The sequence below is a fragment of the Rhinolophus ferrumequinum genome, assembly GCF_004115265.2.
Source record: "Rhinolophus ferrumequinum isolate MPI-CBG mRhiFer1 chromosome 15 unlocalized genomic scaffold, mRhiFer1_v1.p scaffold_54_arrow_ctg1_1, whole genome shotgun sequence".
Lineage (NCBI taxonomy): Eukaryota > Metazoa > Chordata > Mammalia > Chiroptera > Rhinolophidae > Rhinolophus > Rhinolophus ferrumequinum.
The window spans coordinates 2,229,169-2,251,589 of record NW_022680357.1 but is presented as its reverse complement, the minus strand read 5'-3'; the positions used below and the strand labels follow the sequence as shown (position 1 = coordinate 2,251,589).

Genomic DNA, 22,421 nt, shown 5'->3' with positions numbered 1-22,421 from the left:
CTTTCCGTTGATGTTGGAGGTGGAGTGTGCAGCTTGGACCGAGTGCTTTGGGCTAAGCTCTGTTACTGTGTGCCAGGGGTGCGATTTCTCCTGCCTCTTGTGTTTTCTTCTGTTGTAGAGGGTTCGTGGCCCACCTCCCCTGGCCTGCTGTCGCCAGGAGGCCAGGCCTAAAGCCAGTGCGGCCGTCTGCGCCCAGAGACGGGCCGCTCCTTGGCAGCAGGTGCTTGGTTCCCAGCAGCGGGATGTATTTAGTCAGACACAGTGCTCTCTTTTACCGTGAAGTTTGTGAAGTCTCCTTTGGATCGAAAACTAACTTTCTGGATTGGTTGGAAGCCACATGGTGAACTTCCCGTGACTTAGAAATATAGCACCTCTTAGGATACGCAGTTTGTCACTGAATTTATAAAATGTAATGATAAAGCATTTTTTTCATGTGTTTTCCAGTTTTCGTTGTTTTAAGACTTTTTTTTACATGATCATGTTCTTGTTTTTTAAGTTTCTCTTAGATTTTTAAATCACCCAGGCTGAGGTCATCTAAACGTGTTTTGTTAAACATTTACACTCTAGTTTGTATAAGTTGCTCTTTTCTCATTTTCCAATTTTTCATTTATTTAGAAAACTGTGGCTGAAAAGCAGGAGAAGAGAAACCTGGATCGCTTGAGGAGGAGAGAGGAGAGGGAGCGAGAGGAGTGGCTGAGCAGGAGGTGAGCCCGTGGCAGCACACGCCCGAGGAAAGCCCGGCTCCTTTCATTGCAGTGTTGTTTACAACAGTTGAGGTCTGCTAAGCACCTAAGTGCCCATTAAAAGAAAATAAGCACACTTGGCAGCTTGTTCAGTGGAATGAGGTCTTGGCTGGCCCAGGACGACCTGTGTGTGTGCTCAGCCGTGCACGGGCAGCGGTGGTGACCTAATTCTTACCTGGAAAGCTGTAGATCCCCCAAGGACTAAAGAGTAGAAGAGGGGGAGCAACCTGCTGCGCCCTGGCTCTGGGGGTTAGCACTCAGCAAACTGGATAGGCAGGAGTGTGCTTTGTCACACTGCTGTGCCCTACTGTGGGGAAAATCCCCCGGGGAAGGGCCTTGGGGCCCCTCAACGATGACCTGTGGACGAGAGGCAGGACGCGCGGCCCTGTTGTGAATAAGTACAGATGGTCGGGGTGGAAGCAGCGAGAACAGTGAGGAGCCAGCTGGGAAAGCAAGTACAGGGGGAGGACGGGGCAGCGTGAATCGGTGTGTTCTGGGGGTAGAGCTGACAGGATGTGCTGGGGGCGCGGGTGAGGCGTGCAGAGGGGAAGGAGCTGCCGGCCTTGTGGTTTCTGGCCTGGACGGGCTGCTTGCACAGCTAGGGAGGGCTAGGAGCGGTGTACTGGGGAGAGGAGGGCGTGGGGAACAGATTTGGCTCTGGCCGTACTCGCTTTGAGGTGACCCGGGGGCATCCCAGTGGTGGTGGTGAGTCTGGTTGGGGTTCAGGGAAGAGGCTTGAGCCAGGAGTGACGGCGCTGCCATCGTGGGCACAGCTCGTTGTCCTCAAACGGCCCAGAAACGGCTTTTCTGAAGGAAGTCCTTAGTGGGTAATTGAGAAAGGACAAATATTTATTGTCTTTTCATTAATTAGTTATCTAACAGATTCTGTTACAGAGAGACTCAAATAGTAAACAAATACATGAAGCAAAACATGCTAGTCCCTTTTTCCACAGAGGTGACCAGTATTGTGGTGGGGCTGAGCGACCCTCCCCTCGTCTCTGAGCTCGCCCCATGGCAGGTGTGCCCTTACCATGATTTGTCGTCACGCTCGCTTCAGCAGCACATGTACTAACACGGAATGATACAGAAAGGAATAACATGGCCCCTGTGCAAGGATGGTGCAATATTGTGTCATAACTGAATATTCTCCTCCCACCTTCATCCTTTTCTTTCATCCCCCACCCCCTGCCTCTGGCAACCACCAGTTTGTTCTCTGTGAGGTTGCGGTTTTTCTAGATTCCACATACAAGTTATTTGTCTTTTTCTGTCTGACTTAATTCACTTAGCATAATGCCCTTAAGGTCCATCCATGTTTTTTATGGCTGAATAACACTCCCTTGTGTATATGTATTACATTTTCTCGATCCATTCATCCGTTGGTAGACACTTAGGATGTTTCTGTGTCTTGGCTGTTGAAAATAATGCTGCAGTGAACATGAGTTACAGATATCTTTTTAAGAGTCATTTTACTACTTCGAGAAATACAGCAGTCCCCCCTTATCTGAGGGGGATATACTCCAAGTGGATCCCTGAAACTGGGTAGTACCGAACCCCATAGATCCTGTTTTTCCCTGTGTATACATAACACTTGCTGGCGTCACGAGGCCTGTGCTTTGGGACCATTGCTAAGTAAAATAAGGGTGACTCGAATATGACATTCAATCTGATACCCGAGACGGTCATTAAGTGACTAACAAGCAGGTAATGGATCCAGGGCGGATACGCTGGACAAAGGGGATGGTTCATGCAACGGAGTGGGGCGCCACAAGGTTTTATCCCGCCACTCAGAAGGGGGCGCCGAGTAAAACTTAGGAATTAGTTATTCCTGAAATTTTCTGTTTAATATTTTCAGACCGAGGCTGACCTTGGGTAACTGAAACCACGGAAAAGGGGGATTATTTCACCTCGCAGTGGAAGTGCTGGTTCATTGGTAGTTCTATTTTTAATTTATTGAGGAACCTCCATACTGTTTTCCATAGTGGCTGCACCAGTTTACCTTCCCACCAATAGGACGATGGTTCCCTTTTCTCCATATTCCATATCCGCTCCAACACTGATTTCTGGTCTTTTTGATGGTTGCCAATCTAACAGGTGTGATACCTCACTGGTTTCCATTTGCGTTTCCCTGGTGCTCAGTGATGTGGAGCACCTTGTTATGTTGGCCATCTGTTTGTCTTCTTTGGAAAAATGTCTGTTCAGATCATTTTTTAATTGGTTTTTTTTCTGCTGAATTGTAGGACTTCTGTATCTATTTTGGATATTAATCCGTTATCAGATAGGTGGTTTGCAAATATTTTCTTGTACTCGTTAGGCTACCGTTTTCATTTTGTTGATGGTTTTCTTTGCTGTACAGAAGCTTGTTGAGTTTGATGTAGTCCCACTTGTTTGTTTTTGTTGCCTATCCTTTTAAATTTTAATTTTTGATGACTAATTTTTCATAACATGTTTTGAACGAAGACTCTAGAGATCATCATTGTACGTATGTGTCTAAGTGTTTCCTAAAATTCCTTAGAATTTCTGGGACAAAAGAATTTATAGATATTGGTAGAAATTGTTGTCCAAGAGGCTTTATCAACTCACCTTCTAGCCACATGGTGTGTGAGCGTCTTTCTGTCACTTCCTCCTCGGCGCATGTTGACGGCAGCCTTGGGAATTTCTGCTGTAGAGCACTGTAAAACGAGACCTTGTGTAATTGCGTTTCTTGGATTGCTGATAGTCTACTGTTTCCCGGGAGCTCGTTTGACCTTCACTTGGCAGTGAGCCTGTGCTTGGTTGGGACTTGAGGCTGTGGTTCAAGTGTCTTGGTGTCTTGGTGACTTTCAGTTCGGCGCAGCCCTGTGTCTGTTAGGTGACGGCTGCATAGCTGTGCTAATGTCCACTCTTTGCAGAGCCAATTGTTGAACTTGGGGTGCAGTCCTGTCCTTTGGCCACACCGCTGGAGCTGGGGTTGGGGTCGGTCCCATGCCATCAGCGTTGGCCCTGGCTGCTGCAGGCCTGAGAAGCAGTGAGCAGCCAGAAGATGACAGGTTTCCGTGGGAGGTCGACCCTCCTTCACCTCATGGACTTGGGGTACCTCCCCTCAGATGTAAGGGCTGGGGCTGTTTGGGGGGAAATTGTTCACTATTTTTTTTTCCCATTTTAGGTCTGGATCAAGAACCAGAGATCGCAGGAGGTAGGTTTCCAGATCCATTAAAGTGTTCTCAGTTAGATGTTCTTTTACATGTGTGTTTTGCTTACTACTTAACCTTTATAATTTCACAATTATTAGTGACCAAGAGTGTCCTGGCAAGGTGTTTTTTCAGGAAGCATTGGTGGGAAGAGTCTGGCCATAATTATTTCGACCAAAGATTAATTGATGGGACGCCTGTGAACCCAAGTTGTAAATTTGTGGGAGGAAAGGGGGAGATACAAGTAAAGCACTGAGTGTCCTGAAGGGAGGGATGTTGGGGACAGGCCACCACCATGGCCTTCAGAGTCTCTGGGCGGCGTCCATTGCAGGTCGCGTTCCCGGGACCGGCGTCGGCGGCGGTCAAGATCTACCTCCAGAGAAAGACGAAAATCATCCAGGTCCCGCTCCCAAGACAGACACCGGCGCCACCGCAGTCGTTCCCGGAGCCACAGCCGGGGCCACCGCTGGGCTTCCAGGGACCAGAGTGCGAAATACAAGTAACTACTCTGACTCCTTCAGTAGCTGCAACCAGGAGTGAGCCCCTTCTCTTTGTGTTCCCAGGGTCTGCTGGGTCTGTCGTGGGGCCCGCTGGCCGTGCCTGTTGCTCAGGAGCCTAGCTGGGCATCTGGGACTGTGTCGGGGCCGTGAGGAGTTGTCATGGGGCCCGGGGCGCTGGGAGCCCCAGGCTGAGTGAGAGCAGCAGGTGGCTGCAGGGACGGGCCGGTGGAGAGGCCGTGGAGGCGGGCACACGTGGGCACAGCCCCACCAGGTGGCCTGCTGCAGGCAGGGGCTGCACACTCACTTCACTTCGATACACCGAACCCTGAGACGTGGGCCCTGACCAGGCCCTGCTTATGTCTGTTGTGGGTTTTGTAAGGAAGAAAGCACCTCCCGTAACCAGTTAGGTAGCACTTTGGTGGGCTCAGTTTGAGTCTTTTTTTCATGATTTTTACATGATGGGTCCCATTCCAGGTGTGGACTTTTGTTGTATTTTCCTTTGCTCCATTCACATTCCAGCTGTTACTCGAAATCTTTGCAAATGTCACTTTTTAGTAGCTGTGGGTTGGGCCCAAGACAGCAGGCCTGGCAGCCCCTGGCGTGGCAGGGGGCCTGCCCAGGTGTGGGGGGGGTCTTGGCCTTCCTTGTCCAGGGTCCAAGTTTTTGGCGCCTGAGGAGCCAGTCAGAAGGGGGACGACAGCCTCTGCTGAGCCTCTGGTTCCCATTTCTCAGGTTCTCCAGAGAGCGGGCGTCGAGGGAGGAGTCCTGGGAGCGCGGGCGGAGTGAGCGGAGCGAGCGGGGGGCCACCGACTGGAGGCTCGAGAGCTCCAACGGGAAGACGGCTTTGCGGAGGTCGGAGGAGAAGGAGGCTGGCGAGATCTGAACCCGGGCCCGGGCACTGTAAATAGTCGGACAAACATGTAACGCGGCCTGAAGTTACCCTTTATATTTGCTGAATACAACTCATCTTTTGTAGTTTAAAATTTCTATTGTTTCGGAGCTAGCTGTGAGTTTTAGAGATGTACAGAGTCGCTCCTGTGTTCTGGGGTTATGTTGAGTAGGAATAAATAAATCTGACAGACTGAGGCCGCTGCCTGTGGGGTCTGCTGTCCTTTGTGCTCTAGAGCCTTCCACAGGTGGTGATTTGAGACCCACCGGGTGCCGTCTCAGTGAGCTCTGCTCACCTCCACAAATTGTGGCTTCCTGTTGGACTCCCCCTGGACTTGGGGCGTCCGACATCCCCTCGCCGCTTCCCAGATGACTGGAGCCAGGGTGCTGGGCGGTGTGTGCGTGGCTGAATGTGTCCTTTCCTGTGTGTCCAAGCTGCCTGGCTCCGCCCTCAGTGCCGGTTTCCCTGGAGAGGAGGGAGGTGCCCCATCTAGGAAGGGCCGCTGTCTGGACAGCTTGCTGTTAGTACGGCCTCCACGTGGCACGAGCTCGGGGCTACACCGCAGTTCCCGTTTTAGGGGTTACTTGGGGCAAAGAGAGACCCTTAGACAACATCCACATGAGAGCCACGAGGTCCTCAGAGGAGAAGAATCAGGTCGTGGTGTGGATTGTGGGGTCTCCTAACCTTCACAGAGGCCTCAGGCTGTCCCGGGGTAGGGCCCCTGCTGCCAGGGCACGCAGAGCTTCTGGGGCGCCCTCCTGACTCACACTGAGGGTCTCTAGCCAGGCCCAGGGCTGCAGTCTGGGGAAGAAACGCTGGAAAAGCTGGCCCTGCGGCCTGAATGGGTGCTCAAGATCCAGAGCGGGGCCCATCCTGGGGGAGCACCCACCCTGCGGTTCAGTGGTAAGCCTTGGGCCCTCACTGCATCGTGTGGATATGTGGGTACCCTCCCTAGGCTAATGGAGCTGCTCAGGAGCTGGTGTACTTGGCTCGGTCTGGGAGCGGGTTCGGGGGGCATCCGGGAGGAGGTGGGTGGTGTCCTGCTATGACTCAGGCCAGTGGGGGAGGGGATATGCCCTCACCGGGGTGGCCACCGTGGGGTTTGGGATCTGTGGAGACTGGGTCACTTGAGTGGTTCTTGGACTTGATCGTGTTTCAGAAACACCTGGAGGTCTTATTAAACCAGGTTGCTCGCCCCCCAGACTTTCTATTGGCCTAGGAAGGGGCCTGAGAACGTACACTTCTTTTTTGGTTGAGGTAAACTTACTTAACATAAAATTCAACATTTTAATCACTTTAAAGTGTGCAGTTTAGTCGTTTTTAGGATATTCACCATGTTGTGCCATCTAATTGACCACTGTGTAGTCTTAGAACGTTTTCATCACCCCAGAAGGAAAGCCGGTACCCTTGGCAGTCGCCTCCCCTCCCCCAGGCCAGGACAATCATTCATGTTTGTGTCTCTGGATTTGCTTCTTGCGGACATTTCCGACAAGTGGAAGCACACAGCAAGTGCCACGTGACGAGCTGCTGGACTGAGCCAGTGTTTCCGAAGTTCGCCCCTGCTGGAGCCTTATCAGCGCGGAGAAGAAGTTTCCCTGGGCTGCCGAGGCTGCTGGTCCCCAGGACCCTGAGCCGGAACGGGGACAGACGCCTTGTCTGCGATGAGGACGCAGCAGAGGGGCCCCGGAGCTGGGACAGCAGCTTCAAATCCTGAGTGCCATCGCTGGGATGTGGACAGAGATGCCCTCTGGGCACGTGCAGAAGATACTCCTGGTACTGCATAGACGTTGCGTCGGGTCCTCGGTTGCTGGCATAACATTCGGCTTTTATGTCCACGGCACAGTCCCCACACCAGCCCCCCACACATAACCTTTCCTCTGTGTCACTCACATCCCCACAGGCACTTAACCGTGGCGCAGGGTCGCAGGTGACAACGCTGATGGCTGCTCGTGGACGGGCACGAGGGCTGACAATCCCTCAGGAGTGCCAGCCAGAGGTGGCCCATCCTCCCCAGGGACACCCCAGGGAGCCCGTAGGGAAGGCCGGGCACCCACAGCTCTCGGGTGCTTTCCTGTCCCTTGCGCCTGCGTTCCCCTCTCTACTTTTTGGGGCTCCTGCATCTGCCAACTCCCTGCTGCCTTTGCCCTTTGGCCTGTGTCACCCTGCCTGCATGACTGCGCCACTGCGCACAGAGGACGGCAACCCTCTGAAGGATGTTGCGTGAAGGGCACTCATGCCGGGCCGTCCTCGTCCTCAGCGTCCGGGACGAGCGGTGGCAGGGGCCAGCAAAGGGGGCTCCTCACACCGGGACTGGGGCCACCTTTTAGTTTTGAGATGTAATTGACAAATAACGTATTAGTTTCACATGTGCAACATATGGCTCGACACGTGTACGTGGAGAAATGATCCCAAGAAGCCCATTTAGCACAGTTAGCATCCATCATCAGTCACAAATTTTTCCTGTGATGAGAATTTTGAAGCTCAGCAACTTTGAAATGCAGAATACAGTATTACTGTATATGTATTATACTGTGTGTATATATATGTATATAATACAATGTAATATAACTATAATACTGTATGTATAACTATATAGCAATGCAGTATTATATTTTCCCAGGCCTTCTGCGGCTGGCAGTCCCCCCTTTGGACCCTCCACCCCGCCCCCAGTCCAAGGTCCAGCGTGCCTGGGACTCAAGGCCCATCGGCCCCCAGCCAGGCCCAGCCTCTCTCCCTTCGGAAGAAGGCACGAAACACGTACAATTCAGAGAATAAGAAGCAAGTCCTGCCTGTCCTCCTGGGTCAGGGAAGAATGTTGTCAGGTCCTGGGAAACCCCCCCCTCCCCCATCACAACGCCCCTGTTCTCCCAAAGGCCATCACACTCCTGACCTGTGCAAACCACCACAAACAACTGCTTAAAACAACACATTTATTAGGATCAGGAGTCTGGCCTCAGCCGGGTTCTCACAGGCTGCAGTTAGGGTGTCTCCTGGGGCCCTCCAGGCTCACGAAGTGTCATGCGCAGCTTGCAGCTACCTCCTCGTTGTCAGCAAGAGGCCACCCTAGGGCAGCCGATAACGTGGCAGCATGCAGGTTCAAAGCCAGCAAGGGAGGGTCTCCTAGCAAGAAAGGCACTACGTCAATCACGGAGGTGACATACATCCCATCCCCTTACCCATTTCTGTGGGTTAAAAGCAAATCGTAGTGCCCACTAGCAAGGCCATAATGTAAAACGACAGGGAGGGAGGGAGGGAGAGATGGAGGTGGGAGAGAAACTAAACGCTGGCAAGGATGTGGAGAAACGAACCCTCAGACTCTGCTGGTGAGAATATAAGAGCAGCCGCTGTGGCAGACAGTTTGGGAGTTCCTCAAAAGGTTAAGCATAAAATTATCATATAACCCAACAATTCTACTCCTAGGTATTCTCCCAAGACAAACTCAAATACTTGGACACACAAGTTTATAGTAGCACCATTCACAATAGCCAGAAGGAAACATCTAAATATCCATCAACAGATGGAAGAAGACACAAAAAATGCCCTATTCATGCAATGGAATATTCAGCCATAAAAAGGACTAAAATTCTGATCCGTGCTGCAATATGGATGAGCCTTAAGAACGTTCAGTAAAGAAGCCAGACACCAAGGACCACACGTTGTATGACTCCATTTATATGAAATATTCAGACTCTAAATCCACAGAGACACAAAATAGATGAGTAATTTTCTGGGGCTCGGGTAGAGAGGCATGGGGAGTGAGTGGTAGCTAACATATAGGGTTTCCTTGTGGGGTGATGGAAAAGTTCTGGAACTAGATAGTGATGATGGTTGTACAACACTGTGAATGTACTAAATGCCCCTGAAGTGTAGACTTCAGCTAAAATGGTAACTTCTGTGTTACGTGTTTAACCACATTGAAAGCAAAACCCACAGCCAAAGGGGGGCAACTGCACAAGGGTGTGAATACCAGGAGGGGGGATCCCGGGGTCCACTTTAGAATCTGTCCTTGTTACCAGCAACACTTTTTGTGACTGTGTATACCTATTAAAGTCAACGTGTCTGCTCTTTATCCCTTATTTGGGTCAATTAAGTCCCTTACAATTCACGTAGTCAACTTACTTGGTTTTGTTGATACCGTTTGGGGTTTTCCGCTTGTCACACCCAGTTCTCATTCTTTTTCTCTCCATTTTTTTCCCCTTTTGGGGCCTGCGGGTGTTGTAGAGTATTTCACCATTCTACTTTTCCCTCTCTGTCAGTTTGGAAGTCATTCATTCTATTTCTATTCTGTGGAACTTGCATGCTTAATATATTGTGGTGGGCTGAATAACGCCCCCCAAAGATATCTAGGTCCTCATCCCCGAAACCTGTGGAATACTTCCTTTTATGGCAAAAGGATTTTGAAGGTGTGATTAAGTTAAGCGTTTTGAGATGGGGAGATTATTCTGGATTATCCAGATGGTTAGCCAATGTTATCACAAGGGTCCTTATTAAAGAGAGGCAGGGCGGGGGGGTGGGGTGGCGGTTAGCTCAGTTGGTTAGAGCGTGATGTTAATAACACCAAGGTTGTCTGTTCGATCCCCGCCTGGGCCACTGGTGAGCCGTGCCCTCCTTAAAAAAGAGAGAGAGGGAGATTTGACTACAGAAGAGGGCAGAACGCTGCTACTGGTTTCAAAGGGGAAGGGGCGAAGAACCAAGGAACACTTCTAGAAGCTGGAAAAGCAAGGAAATGCATTTTCCCCTGATCCTGCTGACGTGTTGATTTCAGCATGATGAAACTGATTTTGGACTTAATATCCTTCAGAACTGTAAGTGTTAAATCACTAAGTTTGTGTTACATCAGCCATTGGAAACTAATACACTTACCCAAATCTAAAGTTAATGACAACATCTGTTTGCCTCCCAGATGGTCCCAGGACTTCGAGTACTTCACTGCCACTGAGTGAGTCCCGTCCGACTTTTGCTATTGTCTAGTGTTTTATGTCTGCCTAGGTTTTCTTTTTTTTTTTTAATCCCCATAGACAACACTATTTTATGAATACATATAGTCAGTGTTTTGTTCCCCACTTTCTTTGTTATTCATTCCCTCTTACATCTCAGACGTTTCCCCAGGATAACTTTTCTTCTGCCTCAAGTACATTCTTTACGTTCTTTAATCAAATCAGAATAGGATGAGGTACCTATTTCAATTGCGGCACAAAATTGAAGGAGGTGCAGGGGCTGCAGTTTGGACAATTTATTCTGACCTATTTTTTTTTTAACTTTTATTTATTTTAAGTGTGTTTTTCCAGGACTCATCAGCTCCAAGTCAAGTAGTTGCTTCAATCTAGTTGTGGAGGGCGCAGTTCACAGTGGCCTATGAGGGGATCGAACCCGCAACCTTGTTGTTAAGAGCACCGCGCTCTAACCAACTGAGCCGTCCGGCCGCCCTCTTCTGACCTATTTTTAAGTTCACTAATTCTGTGACTGTGTTTTTGATCTGTTAAGCTTATCCATCGAATTTTAATTTTTCAATGACTCTAGTTTTCATTTCTAAAAGTTGTTCTTCCCATGTACTATGTATGTCACTCTTGATACTTTATGGCTCCTGCAGATATTTAAAGTCATTTCTAACTTTGTAAACATAGGAAGCATACTTGTGATTGAATCTGACACCTTCAGAGGCCGACACTTCTGTGGGTCTCATCTGCAGACTCGTGTGTCTGCTGGCTTTCGTATACGGTGCCTTATTTCCATGTGCTCAGTGAGTTTGCGTTCGTTGCCCTGTGTGCCTTTATCAGGGGAGGGTTGATTTGCCTCTGCCAGGTGCCTGGGCTCTATGGGGGCAATCCAGGATCATTTTAAATGAAATCCATAGCCTGAGAGATTTTTGGGGAGGTCACTCGGGTGATACGAACTTGGGCTGCAAATCCAGAGTGATTTCAGTTTATCAGGGAGTTGTTTTCCCTTTTCTGCTGAACACCAAGCTGGTTTTGTTTTCTGGGTTTTTTGTTTTTGTTTTTTCAGTGCTTGGGGAAAGTAGGAAATTGTCCAGTGGGTGTAGCCTTTTGGGACACTAGCTGTATGGGGAAGGGCCTTATACTGGCCCTTTTAACCCAGGAACCCACGAGGAAGGAAATCCCAGCTCGAGTTTGGGCAAATAGCTAAGGACCCAAGTAGTTTTGGTGCTGTGATCACCTCCCTGAGTTCTCACCTTTACTTGGTTTTTGGCTTGAAAATTCCTTATTTGCTCTGTGATGCTTTTAAGAAGATTTGCACCATTGTATCCAGCATTTTTAGTTATCCATAAATGAAACTGTAGCCTCTCTTCCCAGTTTGGAAATGGCGGCTCTGAGCAGGCAAAGCTGTGGAGCAGTGACAGGACCCAAAGGTCTGAAGGAAGAGCTGGACATATCTGGAGGAAGGATCCCCCTTGTCCCCAGAAAAGACAAAAAATGGGCAAGTTAATTTCAGTGTGTAAGCTGAGCGGACAGTGTCCTTCAGGCCTATAGAAGAGCTTCTGTGGGTTAATGTGACAGTGCCACAGTAGGAGTGTCCACAAATGGGCCACTCGCACAGAGGAGTACAGATGGAGCCAACCATATTTACCTTCGGGAGAAATTCGTGGAAGCGACCAACCCTGGAGCAGTGGAGAGGATGCAGGCCTCGCCTCCTGCTGGTGAAACTAAAGGAAGTCTTGGCAATATCAAAAGGCCATAGCCACGGACATGCCATTTACCCCCAAAATTCCATTTCTATAAAAATCCCCCAAGGATATCATTATGTTTGTATGTTTGTGCATAGAACTTTAGTGACAAATATTCAGGGCAAGGTTTTCTGCAAATTCTTGGTACAAATGAAGAACAAACACACAAATGAAAACTCACTGATACCTTAACCACTTACCTTTTCTGGGATTATATAAAGTATGACAATTGCCTTCTCTGTCCCCTTAGTCCCATGCCTGTGGAAAACTGCTGCCAACATTTAGCGTATATTGTTTTCAAGTTTTCTTGTGATTATATCAATACGAAAATGGATTTGCGCTTTACATGTTGACCTGCAGCATGCTTTGTTATATAAATTGTTGAACAATAAGTTTGCAAACTCATCCTAAAAAAAGTGCTACACACCTCATTGCTGAATATCACTATGGTCACCTTCGAAGGACTCCCCTTGGGAAGCTATGCACCGACGCTAGTGCCTAGTCCACCCTTCAAAGCAATTTTGGAACACTTTTTCTAGAATGGCTATCAGAGCTGTCATCCTGTTACACCCTTGATGTCCGGAATGTCATCAAAATGTCTTCCTTTCAATATTTCCTTTATCTTCGGGTAAAGAAGGATGTCATTGGGGGCCAGATCAGGTGAGTAGGGAGGGTGTTCCAATACAGTTATTTGTTTACTGGCTAAAAACTCCCTCACAGACAGTGCCATGTGAGCTGGTGCATTGTCGTGATGCAAGAGCCATGAATTGTTGGCGAAAAGTTCAGATCGTTTTAACTTTTTCATGCAGCCTTTTCAGCACTTCCAAGTAGTAAATTTGGTTAATTGTTTGTAGAAATTCATAGTGAATAATCCCTCTGATGTCAAAAAAGGTTAGCAACATCATTGCAACAAATTCACGAACCTAATTGTCAGACCTCGTACATAAAGCGTCTGCATACATGTGTGCCACTATTTTCCGTAGGATAAACTCCCAGAAGCAGGATTACAGGCTTAGAGAATTTGCACTTTGTAGATTTAAAGGATAAAACCAGTAGTATGCTAGAGCCTGCTTCGATTAGCTCATGTTAAATTTTCAAGAATTGTGAGAGCTAATTGTTAAATGCTACCACTATTAAAAGTTATGTTTATTTCCAAATAAATAGGTCATGTTCTAAACAAAGGGAATAAATACTGAAAACTCCCTAATTATGTTACTGCGTTTTACTATTATCTATGTTTATGCCTCTTGTGTCTGGACAATAGAAATGCAATACAATTAGAGCTACTATGCATCTCGTCCTAACTTCTCATTAAGTGATAGCATATTTATACTTGAAATCGACCATGATCGCAATATTGACATCATGGAAATTGGCAAATACTACAAATCAGCTCCCTTCCCCTTTTCCAACCTGCCAGTCACTAAACATTTGCTGGCCTACCACTGTATACAACTGAATTAACCTCCCAAAAGTTTGTTATGTACTAAGTTACACTTCCAACAGAAGTGTGTTGCATCTTGCCTTTTTATGACCGGTGTCTGGTTGTTAGTGAGCATTTTAACTTGCATGGCTTTCTGCATTGTTGCAAATGTTGGTTGGCCATTGTTACGCTGTGAGTTGTCTTTTCATCCTTAGACTTATTTTTCTATTGGGTTGACTGATTTTTATTCATTATTTTTTATATTTTTATTTTTTAGGGAGGGTGCAGCTCACAGCAGCCATACAGGGATCAAACTGGCAACCTTGGTGTTATTAGCACCTGCTGTAACCAACTGAGCTAACCGGCCACCCTCTGCCACCCCCTTCTTTTTTTTTTTTACGAGGGCACAGCTCACAGCAGCCCAAGGGTTGACTTGATTTTTAAAAGAAAAAGGTAGATGGGCTGAGAAAAAAGAATTTGGAGGTCTATGATAACCCTTTCTTTGCTGTTTATGGCAATTATTTTTCTCCCAGTTTCTCTTTTAAATTTGCTTTTTTTTCTCTCCACGTACCAAGTATCTCTTTATAGAGAGTCCTGTGTATCTTTTTCCAGTGTCACTTTGAGGATACCATTTCGTAAGAAAAATATTTCCAGATGTGCCTAGAAGGACCTGAAAGCCTGGCTGTACGTTAAACATGACCTTGTGACACGTCTGAGTGGGGCTGTTTCTGCCGGGGTGTGTGTGTGTGTGTCACACGTTTGCTCTTGGATCTCCCATATCTATGCTCCATTTGTTCACACATTTGTTCCCACGTGTCAAGTGGGAATTGAAGGAATAATGGAGCCACTGAAATACACAAGAAGGTATAGTAAATCGGGTAGTCACTGCATTTTCTGAAGTCTCCACAGTGACCATGATTGAGTTTATGAGGAAAATTTTTAAAAAGAAAGCAGCTCTGAGGTCTGTCTCCTTGGAAGTATGGGTGTAGGCAGGGCTCTGGGCTGGCTCCCTGGTCCACTTTGCTCTGTGACTGGGCAGGACCCACCTCCTTCCACCAGGTCCAGAGTCTGGCAAACGCGCGCTTCCCCTCAGTCTTCCCTGATCCCTAAAATCCCCAATACCCTTCCCTTCTAGAGCCGCGGTGTCGGGTTGTGCGGGTTGGGCTCTGCGCAGGTCTGATCGAGGCCGGCAGGGGGCGCCGCTCCCCCATTTTCTCAGAGGCTGCGCCCTGCATGCCGCCTTCGGTTTTAGGTGGGTGAAGGACCAGGTCCCGCGTACCTGCATCTGAGAGGAGTCGACCCAAGCAAGCAGCCCTGGGGAGGGCCCTGGCCTTGCCAGCGGGGGCAAGCGCATGACCCCTACCTGGTACCCCACTCCGGAGGGGCGGAAGCTGCGGGTCTGCGCCTCCAAGTGGCCGCCGTCAAGGGCACGGTGGATCGGAGTTACGACGTAGCATTTGGGACCCACTGCGTAACTCGCCTCGGCCGCCCGGGTTGGGGACGACCAGAATCTTCACTCGGCTGCCCAGGGCGTCCGATGAACGCGAGCCAGGGGCGCGCCGGGATCTGGCCCTGGCGGAAAGTGCGGCTCAGGCCTCTCCAGATCCCCACCCTCCCCTTCGGTGGGGCAGGACCTCTACCCCCAGGCCCTGTCAGGCCCCGGGGCGCGCCCTCCCAGGGAACACACGCATTCCACAGGCTCAGGTTTCTTTCGGGGACTTTACTCAAACACTGGAACGTGGCGGGAAGGGGCGGCTGAGGGGTCCTGCGACCACCCATCCTCAGTTTAGTGATAGCTGGAGGCCAGCGCCAAAACCACGTCGCTCAGAAACTTGTCCAGCGAGGCCTGCAGGGTGGGGCTGAAATCTCCAGGGAAGTGCCGGGCGAGGGTCACCTGCAGGCAGTGGGTCAGCAGCTGCGGAGGGAGGAGGAGGTCGTTTCCACCCGTGGTCCGTCTGCCCCTCCCCCACACCCTTCCCTGGTGGGAACTACCCCCTCCGCCGGCGAGCGGGTCCACAGCCGGCCCGCGCGCTCACCTTGAAGTTGACCGGGTCCACTCGCAGCTTATGCGCGTGCAGGTCGCTCAGAGCCGACAGGGCTCGGGGCAAGTCGTCCATGTGGTCCACGGCCAGAGTCAGTGCGTCGGCGACCTTCTTGCCGTGGGCTTTGACCTGCGCGGAGCCGGGGCTCAGGTCCAGGTGGAAGAAGTAAGTCTTGGTGGAGGGGAAGGCCAGGAAGGTCCTGCGGAAGGAACCGAGACTGAGGTGCGGCGCCCCAGGGGTGGGGACGCATCTCCGCGGCGGGCGGGAAGGCAGGTGAGCCCGGAGAAAGCCGAGGTCTGTCCGCACCTCTCCAGGGCCTCGGTCGCGTACACGCCGACGTTGTTACCCAGTTTCTTCCACAGCGCGCGCACTGTCGCCTTGTCTGCAGCCGACAGCACCATCGTGGAGCCCGGGGCCAGCCGCGCACGCTCAGCGTGCTACGCCCGAGCCAATCGGCCGCGGGTCTCTGCGGCCACCGGGGGCGCCACGCCGCGGAGTCTGGTTCCTTTGGGGTCCGGGAATGTCCAACCTGGACCTGCGTCTGTCTGCTCTGGCCTGGACCTTCGCGATCGCCCTGGACCCCCAACCTCCCATTTTTGTAGTGGTTACTATATGGAAACTAGTATTTAACTTGTACATATTATTAGGTAGTACTGAATTTTAGCATGGATTTTGGCATGGCACATCAGTTTATTCTATCCCCCTCCGGAGTCTGTTCTGACACCTCTCTGAGTATTTTCTCATTTATTGGATAAAATAAATATAATTTCTTCGCAAGGTTGATGTGCGGATTAAATGCCAAGTGCCTCGCTCATAGCGGATGTCCCGTTCAGGGCAAGGAACCTTTACTGGGTGCCTAGGATGTATCCTAATAATAACAGCGAATACCTATGTGGCACTCATTCCCTGCCGGGCACCAACCTACACCTTTATTGTTGTTATTGTGGTAAAATTTGCCATCTCAGCCATTTTAAAGTGTACAATTCACTGTCTTTAATTATATTCACAGTGTTATGCAACCATTAGGAGTATCCAGTTCCAGAACTTTTTCATCATCCCACATAGAAACCCTGTATCTATTAGCAGTCACTCTCTAATCCCTCTTCTCCAGCCCCTGGCAACCACCAATCTGTGGATTTGCCTGTTCTGGACATTTCGTATAAATAGAATCATGCAATATATGATCTTTTGTGTCTGGCTTCTTTCACTTAGCACATTTTCCAGGTTTAACCATTTTGTATCATGTGTCAATACTCCAGCGCTTTTTATGGCCCAATGACATTCCATTGTCTGGATGGGCCACATTTTCTTTGCCATTCATCAGTTTCGGGACATGTGGATTGTTTCCACTTTTAGCCCAGGCCCTCATTTTTCCTAATAATAAAATAAAGATGATTACCTCTTACTAAGATCTGAGACTGTGCCACCAGCTGTGCTAAAAGCATCACAAACGGAGGCAGGAGACTTGCTATGTCATTTTCCAAAGACCCCTGGGGCCCAGGGAAGAAAGGACACTGCTCTCAGTTGGAGGCTTGGGGCTGGACTGCAGCCAGAACTGGACACCAGGAGCCCTCACTCTGAAGCCGCCTATTCTGTGGGGAGGAAACTCATTGGAGTGCAGGCTTCCTGGTCCTGGTCCTGTTCTCGCTGTGACACTGGAGGCATCAGTGGACCTCAGAGGTGCCAGCCTGTGGGCGGTGCAGTGGATGCCAAGCTGCGCCCCAGAATGGGCCTCCAGAACTGCGATGCTCCCAGGATGTCAATGTCTGCAGGGTGAGCATCCTGAGGTGGCCTCAGGTGAAAGGGGTGCCAGGACCGAATTTCATCGCGTGTGTATTTGGGAGGCACTTGATGGAGAAGGGAGCACTCAGTGTGACTCTGAAGGAGTGGAACCCCGTGTCCTCCCCACCATCCAACTCGAAGAGGAGCCCTGGAAGAGCTCAGAGGTCCTAGGCTGGAGGCCTGCTAACTCTCAGAGCAAGTGTGTGCCCGGTGAAATGTAAAGACGGCACATGAACGCATTATTTGAGCAAACTAGTGTTGACTAGCAAAGGCTGGGAAATGAAATAGAGGAGGAGTCGGAATGTATGCAGCAAAGCCCTCCGTGGTGAGAGCAGAGGGCTGCCCAGCGAACCCCAGGCAGTGGCAGCGGGACTGGCTCCACTCCCTTTGTACCCATGTATGCCCTTCCCTCTCTTCGCTGACTGCGAAGAGGCCCTCGGTGCGAGGCACGCAGAGCCACCCCCACCCCGGCAAGTTCGCGGACACAGAGAACCCAGGCCACACAGGCTGCAGTCCACTCAGACTTTATTCAAAGATCAGGAATTGCGGGTGCGCAGAGCGCAGAGGGGCCCTGAGTCGGGGCAGGGATGAACGCGGCTCCAGCTTAACGGTACTTGGAGGTCAGCACGGTGCTCACGGAGGCCAGGAACTTGTCCAGGGAGGCGTGGATAGCAGGGGTGAACTCGCCGGGGTTGTGGCAGGCCAGAGTCACCAGCAGGCAGTGGCTCAGGAGCTGCGGAGAGAGGCGGTGTCAGGGGGCGTCGGGGCGCGGCCGCCCGCGCTCCCCCGCCTGCACCCCGCGGGGTTGTCTGCGCGCCTGGAGGGCGCGCTGAGCCCTCCGCGCGGATCTCTGGCGGCCCGGCCCGCGCTCACCTTGAAGTTGACGGGGTCCACACGCAGCTTGTGGGCGTGCAGGTCGCTCAGAGCGGACAGGGCGCCGGCCAGGTCGTCAATGCTGCCCACGGCTTTGGTCAGAGCGTCGCCCACCTTCTTGCCGTGGCCCTTAATCTGGGCGGAGCCGTGGGACAGGTCGAAGTGGGGGAAGTAGGTCTTGGTGGTGGGGAAGCTCAGGAACATCCTGCGGGGGTGGAGGAAGAGTGTGAGCGGGGGTGGGCGTGGGGGTCGGGGTGGGGTCCAGGGCAGGGTCCTGAGCCTGGCATTCGGATGAGGGCGCTGGCGCGCCTCTTCGGGCAGGTCCGCAGTCTGGACCCTGAGGTCTTGGGGACGTGGGCGCCAGCTGGGTCGGAGCCCACCGAGGAGCTGCTGGCAGGCCCGCGACCAGGCGGCCGTCGAGCCCCGCGGGCACAGCAGGGAAGGGAGGTCCTCACCTCTCCAGGGCCTCAGCGCCATACTCGCCAGCATTGCCGCCGACCTTATCCCAGGCGGCCTTGACGTTGCTTTTGTCGCTGGGGGAAAGCACCATGGTGGATTCTTCCTGAGTCTGTGTTAGGACCAGAAGGGTGGGGGCCGGGGAGTGCGCGGAGCCTTTATGCCTGAGGCCGGAGGGGCACGCCCGCCCCGGCCGCGCTCATTGGTTGGCACGGAGCCGGGGGTGCTGGGCTTGACCCCGACTGAAGGGGGCGCCCGGCGCCGTGTCTGCCTCTGGCTGGAGCGGTGGGGGCGTCGCTCCCAGGTCGCGGAGGCACCGGGTGTCTGCGGGTCTGGATATTTCTTTCTCCCAACGACCGCTTCTCGCCCGGTGCCTCCACCTCCCCCGGGAGTGATATTCTCGCCCCCTCGCTGGTGGGGGGGCGGTTTGTAGAGGTGGGTCGATGCTGGTGGCTCTTCCACCACTTGAACTCAATGACACCCTTTTAGGGTCCCTGAGCTTCCTTAGCCACAGGCTGGGCTCTCCTGGGAATCTACCCTGGACCTAGGCTTGGTACACGCTTGACGTGTTTTAATTTGGGTAGAAAAAGTGAGTGAATGGACAACGGAGGGCAGGAAGGAAGAAGGCCTCACCTAGTCCGGGGTTAGAGATAGGAGGTCCTCGCTCACGTATTCTCAAGAATTCCTGTTTGGAATCCCTCCTGTTCCCCTTCAGTCTTGGTTCTTCCAGCCCCCTTTTCTTCCACCAATAATCATGGAGTGTCATTGAGTGCCAGGGTCTCGGGAGTACAATGCACACTCAGGCTTCTTCCAGAGTTCGGGTCCTGCAACCCCATCTCGGGAACTCACCGGGGTCCCTCTCCTGTGTGATTGATTGTCTGAATGACTGTCTCTCCCCCCCACTGAGCAAGTGGTCCTGGGTCACAATGACAGTCCATCCCCCAAATTATGCCTGACACAACACTCACTAGGTAAGTAGGGGTTGCATTGATCAATAAAGCAACTGCTGAACCAGAGCTGAGATTTCAGCCTAGTTAGGGACAGAGTTATCAAAGCTTCATACAAGTACTTATATTCTCAACCCTCATTAGGGGCCCCAAGGAAGAATGAAGGAAGTAGATGAGGCATTCCAGGATATCAGGGTTAGTCTGAAGATCACCGGTGGGGTTCCCTGAGGAGGTGAAACTGGAGGATGAATAAGTATTAGGTGGAGTAGGGTGGAGGGGGAGCCGCCCAGTCGGCTTGCAGAGGGGCACAGGGAGAGGAGGCCTCTGTGGCTGCAGAATGAATGTGGGGAGATGGGGTGATGTGTCTGGCTAGACCCTGCAGGAGTGGGGGAAGGGATGGGCTTCCGGTGAAACAGTGAGAAGGGGCCGCAATTCCTGCTGATGCCGCCCCCTTACTGGTGACAAGTGATGGTCCCTTGGTCTAGTGGTGGGAGAGGGGTACTGACTAGGTTAAACATCCTAACTGGGGGGAGGAGAAAGGGAGTGAGAAGTCGTTGATATGCCCTTCTCTGGGAGCCTGGAGGAAGACTTTTCTTTGGGGAGTGGGTTGGAAGGGCTTCCTTCAGCCCAGCCCTCTGCCCCCCTGCCTCCCCGAAGACCTTCATTCAAGACTTGCCCTGTGTGGCCCGGAGGAAGTGATGGTCAAACTGACTTGAACTGAGAAAACAGCAGCTTGGACAAGCCTCTGCAAAGCTCCCTTGGGCTCTGCCTTTGGTCAGCTCTTCTCACTTTGTTCTTCCCGGACCCTTCCCCCAACTCATTCCACGTCCCTTCCTAGGGTACCCTCCTCCTTTTTCCTGGTTCTGGTTTCCTGGTTTCCACAGCCTCTGTTCCAATCCTGGCTCTGAAGAACTAAAAGTATAAGACCCTGGGGGCTTAGGAGCATCAAAGACCCACTCCCCAGTCCTGGGACAACCCCCTCCTTCTGCATCATGCTCCAATCCCCCTGCCCTGGAGCCCTTTCAAAGCAAGACTTGGTGAACATATGTCAACCAATGGCTTACATTCTTAATATGGCAAGAGCTTATATATATGTGTGTACATATATATATATAATATACATAATACATATATAATATATAGAGACATATATAACATATAGAGACATGCATATAATATATAGAGACAAATGACAGGAAAATTGACAAAGGATATTAACAGGCAATTAACAGAAATATAGAAATGACCGACACATCGGTCATTTTTTATGAAAGTAAGACAGCTGAATAAACAAACCGTCCAGAAGAGATGTAGAGGAGACATGGTTCAGTGAGAAGAACACGTTGCAGACAAATATCTATGGTATAATGAAATGTTGGCCAGATATCATGATAATATTTTTGTCCAAAAAAAAGTGTGTTTGTAGATGTAGCTGTGTCGCCTCAGCACAAAATAGGGGGCAGTGAGTTTAGTCCCAAACTGTTCATTTGGGCGTCTTCCGCGGGGTGGGGGAACAGGGCAGAGGCACACTCTGTTCCTACTTTGAATAACACAAAAGGGTGTGTGTGTGTGTGTGTGTGTGTGTGTGTGTGTGTGTGAAAGCATAAGTGAATTTTAATTTCTTTTTTTATTTTATTTTATTGAGTAACTGTTTTTTCCAGGACTCATCAGCTCCAAGTCGTTCTTTTCAATCTAGTTGTGGAGGGCATGGCTCACTGGCCCATGTGGGACTCAAACCGGCAACCCTGTAGTTAAGCTCAGGCACTCTGACCAACTGAGCCAACCGGCTGCCCCCTTAATTTTTTTTAACTGTTTGTTTTCCATGTTTAAATAAAAATGACTTGGATGGTGGGGCAGAGAAGAGTGCCTGGTGGAGAGGGGGAAAGCAACCACCCAGCTGTTTAGAGAGGCCCATGTCCAGAAAAAAAGTGGTGAGCAGGGGTTTGCCACCATCCCCAAACTTCTTTTTTAATTAAAGTTTATTGGGGTGACAATGATTAGTAAAGTTACATAGGTTTCAGGTATACACTTCTGTAATCATCTATATATCCCATTGCGTGTTCACCACCCAGAGTTAGTTCTCCTTCCATCACTATATATTTGATCCCTCCCCAAAGTGTGTGTTGGTCTGGAGACACCAGCTGGGCTGGGGGGTACTGATGGTGTCCCTTGGGCAGCTGCTGGGTGGGATGCAGGAGATTCCAGCGTGGAGTGTAGGGCTTCAGCACCTGTGACAGGGGCCTTTCTGACTATTGCTCAGGACACTGGGGTCCAACCCCTGGGAGACCCCAGGAGCCTCCAGCTGCAGAATGCCAGGGGGGGGGCGACGAGCTGGGGGAACCAGGGCTGGGCACACAGTGAGTTATTAATGTGTCTTGTGAAGTGCAGAACAAGGGAGCTAGCTCCTCTGGTAAAGTGCCCCCCACCAGTGCACCCCAGTGCTATAGACAGCTAAGGCCCCTCTCTGCTTCCCAGACTGTCCCTCCCACCTGCCCCAAGAGGGTTACTGTGACCCAGGAAGGATGCCTGGGGCTGCCACCCTGGTTTAAACCCACTTTCCCTCGGGTAGGGAGGAGGTGAGAATCTCATGGAAATGTTGCCTTTGGACCAAAAGCGGCCTATTTTGGGGGGGTTGTTTGTTTGCTTGCTTTTATTTTGACCTAGGTTGTCTGTTTAACAGTGATCAGTCAGATTTCAAAGAGGGTGGCAAGCTTAGGACTCCCCATCTCTCTCGCCCCAGGGAGGAAGCCTTGGCAGTCTGGCATCTCCCGGGACTGGAGCTCGGTTCGTCGAGCTCGATTCCTGGAAGCGTCGGCCTTAGTTCCCCTTCCTCCTGCTCCTCCCTCCTTCCCTCTCTTCGCTGACTGCGGAGAGGTCCTCGGTGCGAGGCACGCAGAGCCACCCCCACCCCGGCAAG

At 51.0% G+C, this 22,421-nt stretch overlaps 3 protein-coding genes across 11 annotated transcripts in view; 1 reads left to right on the top strand and 2 right to left on the bottom strand.

Moving 5' to 3' along the window:
• LUC7L (LUC7 like) overlaps positions 1-5,519 on the top strand; it is a 28,351-nt gene extending 22,832 nt beyond the window's left edge. For 3 of the 8 annotated variants that reach the window (XM_033101955.1, XM_033101950.1, XM_033101949.1), the window contains 4 exons: positions 616-704; positions 3,886-3,915; positions 4,242-4,409; positions 5,143-5,519. In XM_033101955.1, the coding sequence (XP_032957846.1) occupies positions 616-704; positions 3,886-3,915; positions 4,242-4,409; positions 5,143-5,293 (438 nt within the window). In that variant the 3' untranslated portion in view covers positions 5,294-5,519. Of the gene's footprint in view, positions 1-615; positions 705-3,885; positions 3,916-4,241; positions 4,447-5,142 lie in introns of all 8 variants that reach the window. The other 5 variants (XM_033101957.1, XM_033101951.1, XM_033101956.1 and 2 more) reach the window with 4 other exon arrangements.
• Positions 5,520-14,146: 8,627 nt separating this feature from the next.
• Positions 14,147-16,151, bottom strand: HBQ1 (hemoglobin subunit theta 1). Of its 2 annotated transcripts, none has more exons than XM_033101059.1 (3): positions 15,753-16,151; positions 15,441-15,645; positions 14,147-15,298 (listed from the first exon to the last, which is right to left on the bottom strand). In XM_033101059.1, exons 1-3 carry the CDS (start codon positions 15,845-15,847, stop codon positions 15,191-15,193), a joined length of 408 nt encoding a protein of 135 aa, XP_032956950.1. In that variant the 5' UTR covers positions 15,848-16,151; the 3' UTR covers positions 14,147-15,190. The 2 variants fall into 2 exon arrangements, with proteins under 2 accessions (XP_032956950.1, XP_032956949.1); XM_033101058.1 differs by having other exon boundaries at positions 14,147-15,319; positions 15,753-16,136.
• Positions 16,152-17,736: 1,585 nt separating this feature from the next.
• LOC117019380 (hemoglobin subunit alpha) lies at positions 17,737-18,714 on the bottom strand. The gene is made up of 3 exons (XM_033101021.1): positions 18,557-18,714; positions 18,102-18,306; positions 17,737-17,961 (listed from the first exon to the last, which is right to left on the bottom strand). The coding sequence occupies exons 1-3, from the start codon at positions 18,649-18,651 to the stop codon at positions 17,833-17,835; spliced, it is 429 nt and encodes a 142-aa protein (XP_032956912.1). The 5' UTR covers positions 18,652-18,714; the 3' UTR covers positions 17,737-17,832.
• Positions 18,715-22,421: the final 3,707 nt, after the last annotated feature.

Coding starts and splice junctions, on each gene's coding strand:
- HBQ1 (XM_033101058.1), bottom strand. CDS start 15,847: ATGGTGCTGTCGGCTGCAGACAAGGCGACAGTGCGCGCGCTGTGGAAG. Junction 15,646..15,752: donor GCGACCGAGGCCCTGGAGAG/GTGCGGACAGAC, acceptor TTCCTTCCGCAG/GACCTTCCTGGCCTTCCCCT. Junction 15,320..15,440: donor TGGACCCGGTCAACTTCAAG/GTGAGCGCGCGG, acceptor CTCCCTCCGCAG/CTGCTGACCCACTGCCTGCA.
- LOC117019380 (XM_033101021.1), bottom strand. CDS start 18,651: ATGGTGCTTTCCCCCAGCGACAAAAGCAACGTCAAGGCCGCCTGGGAT. Junction 18,307..18,556: donor GGCGCTGAGGCCCTGGAGAG/GTGAGGACCTCC, acceptor CCACCCCCGCAG/GATGTTCCTGAGCTTCCCCA. Junction 17,962..18,101: donor TGGACCCCGTCAACTTCAAG/GTGAGCGCGGGC, acceptor CTCTCTCCGCAG/CTCCTGAGCCACTGCCTGCT.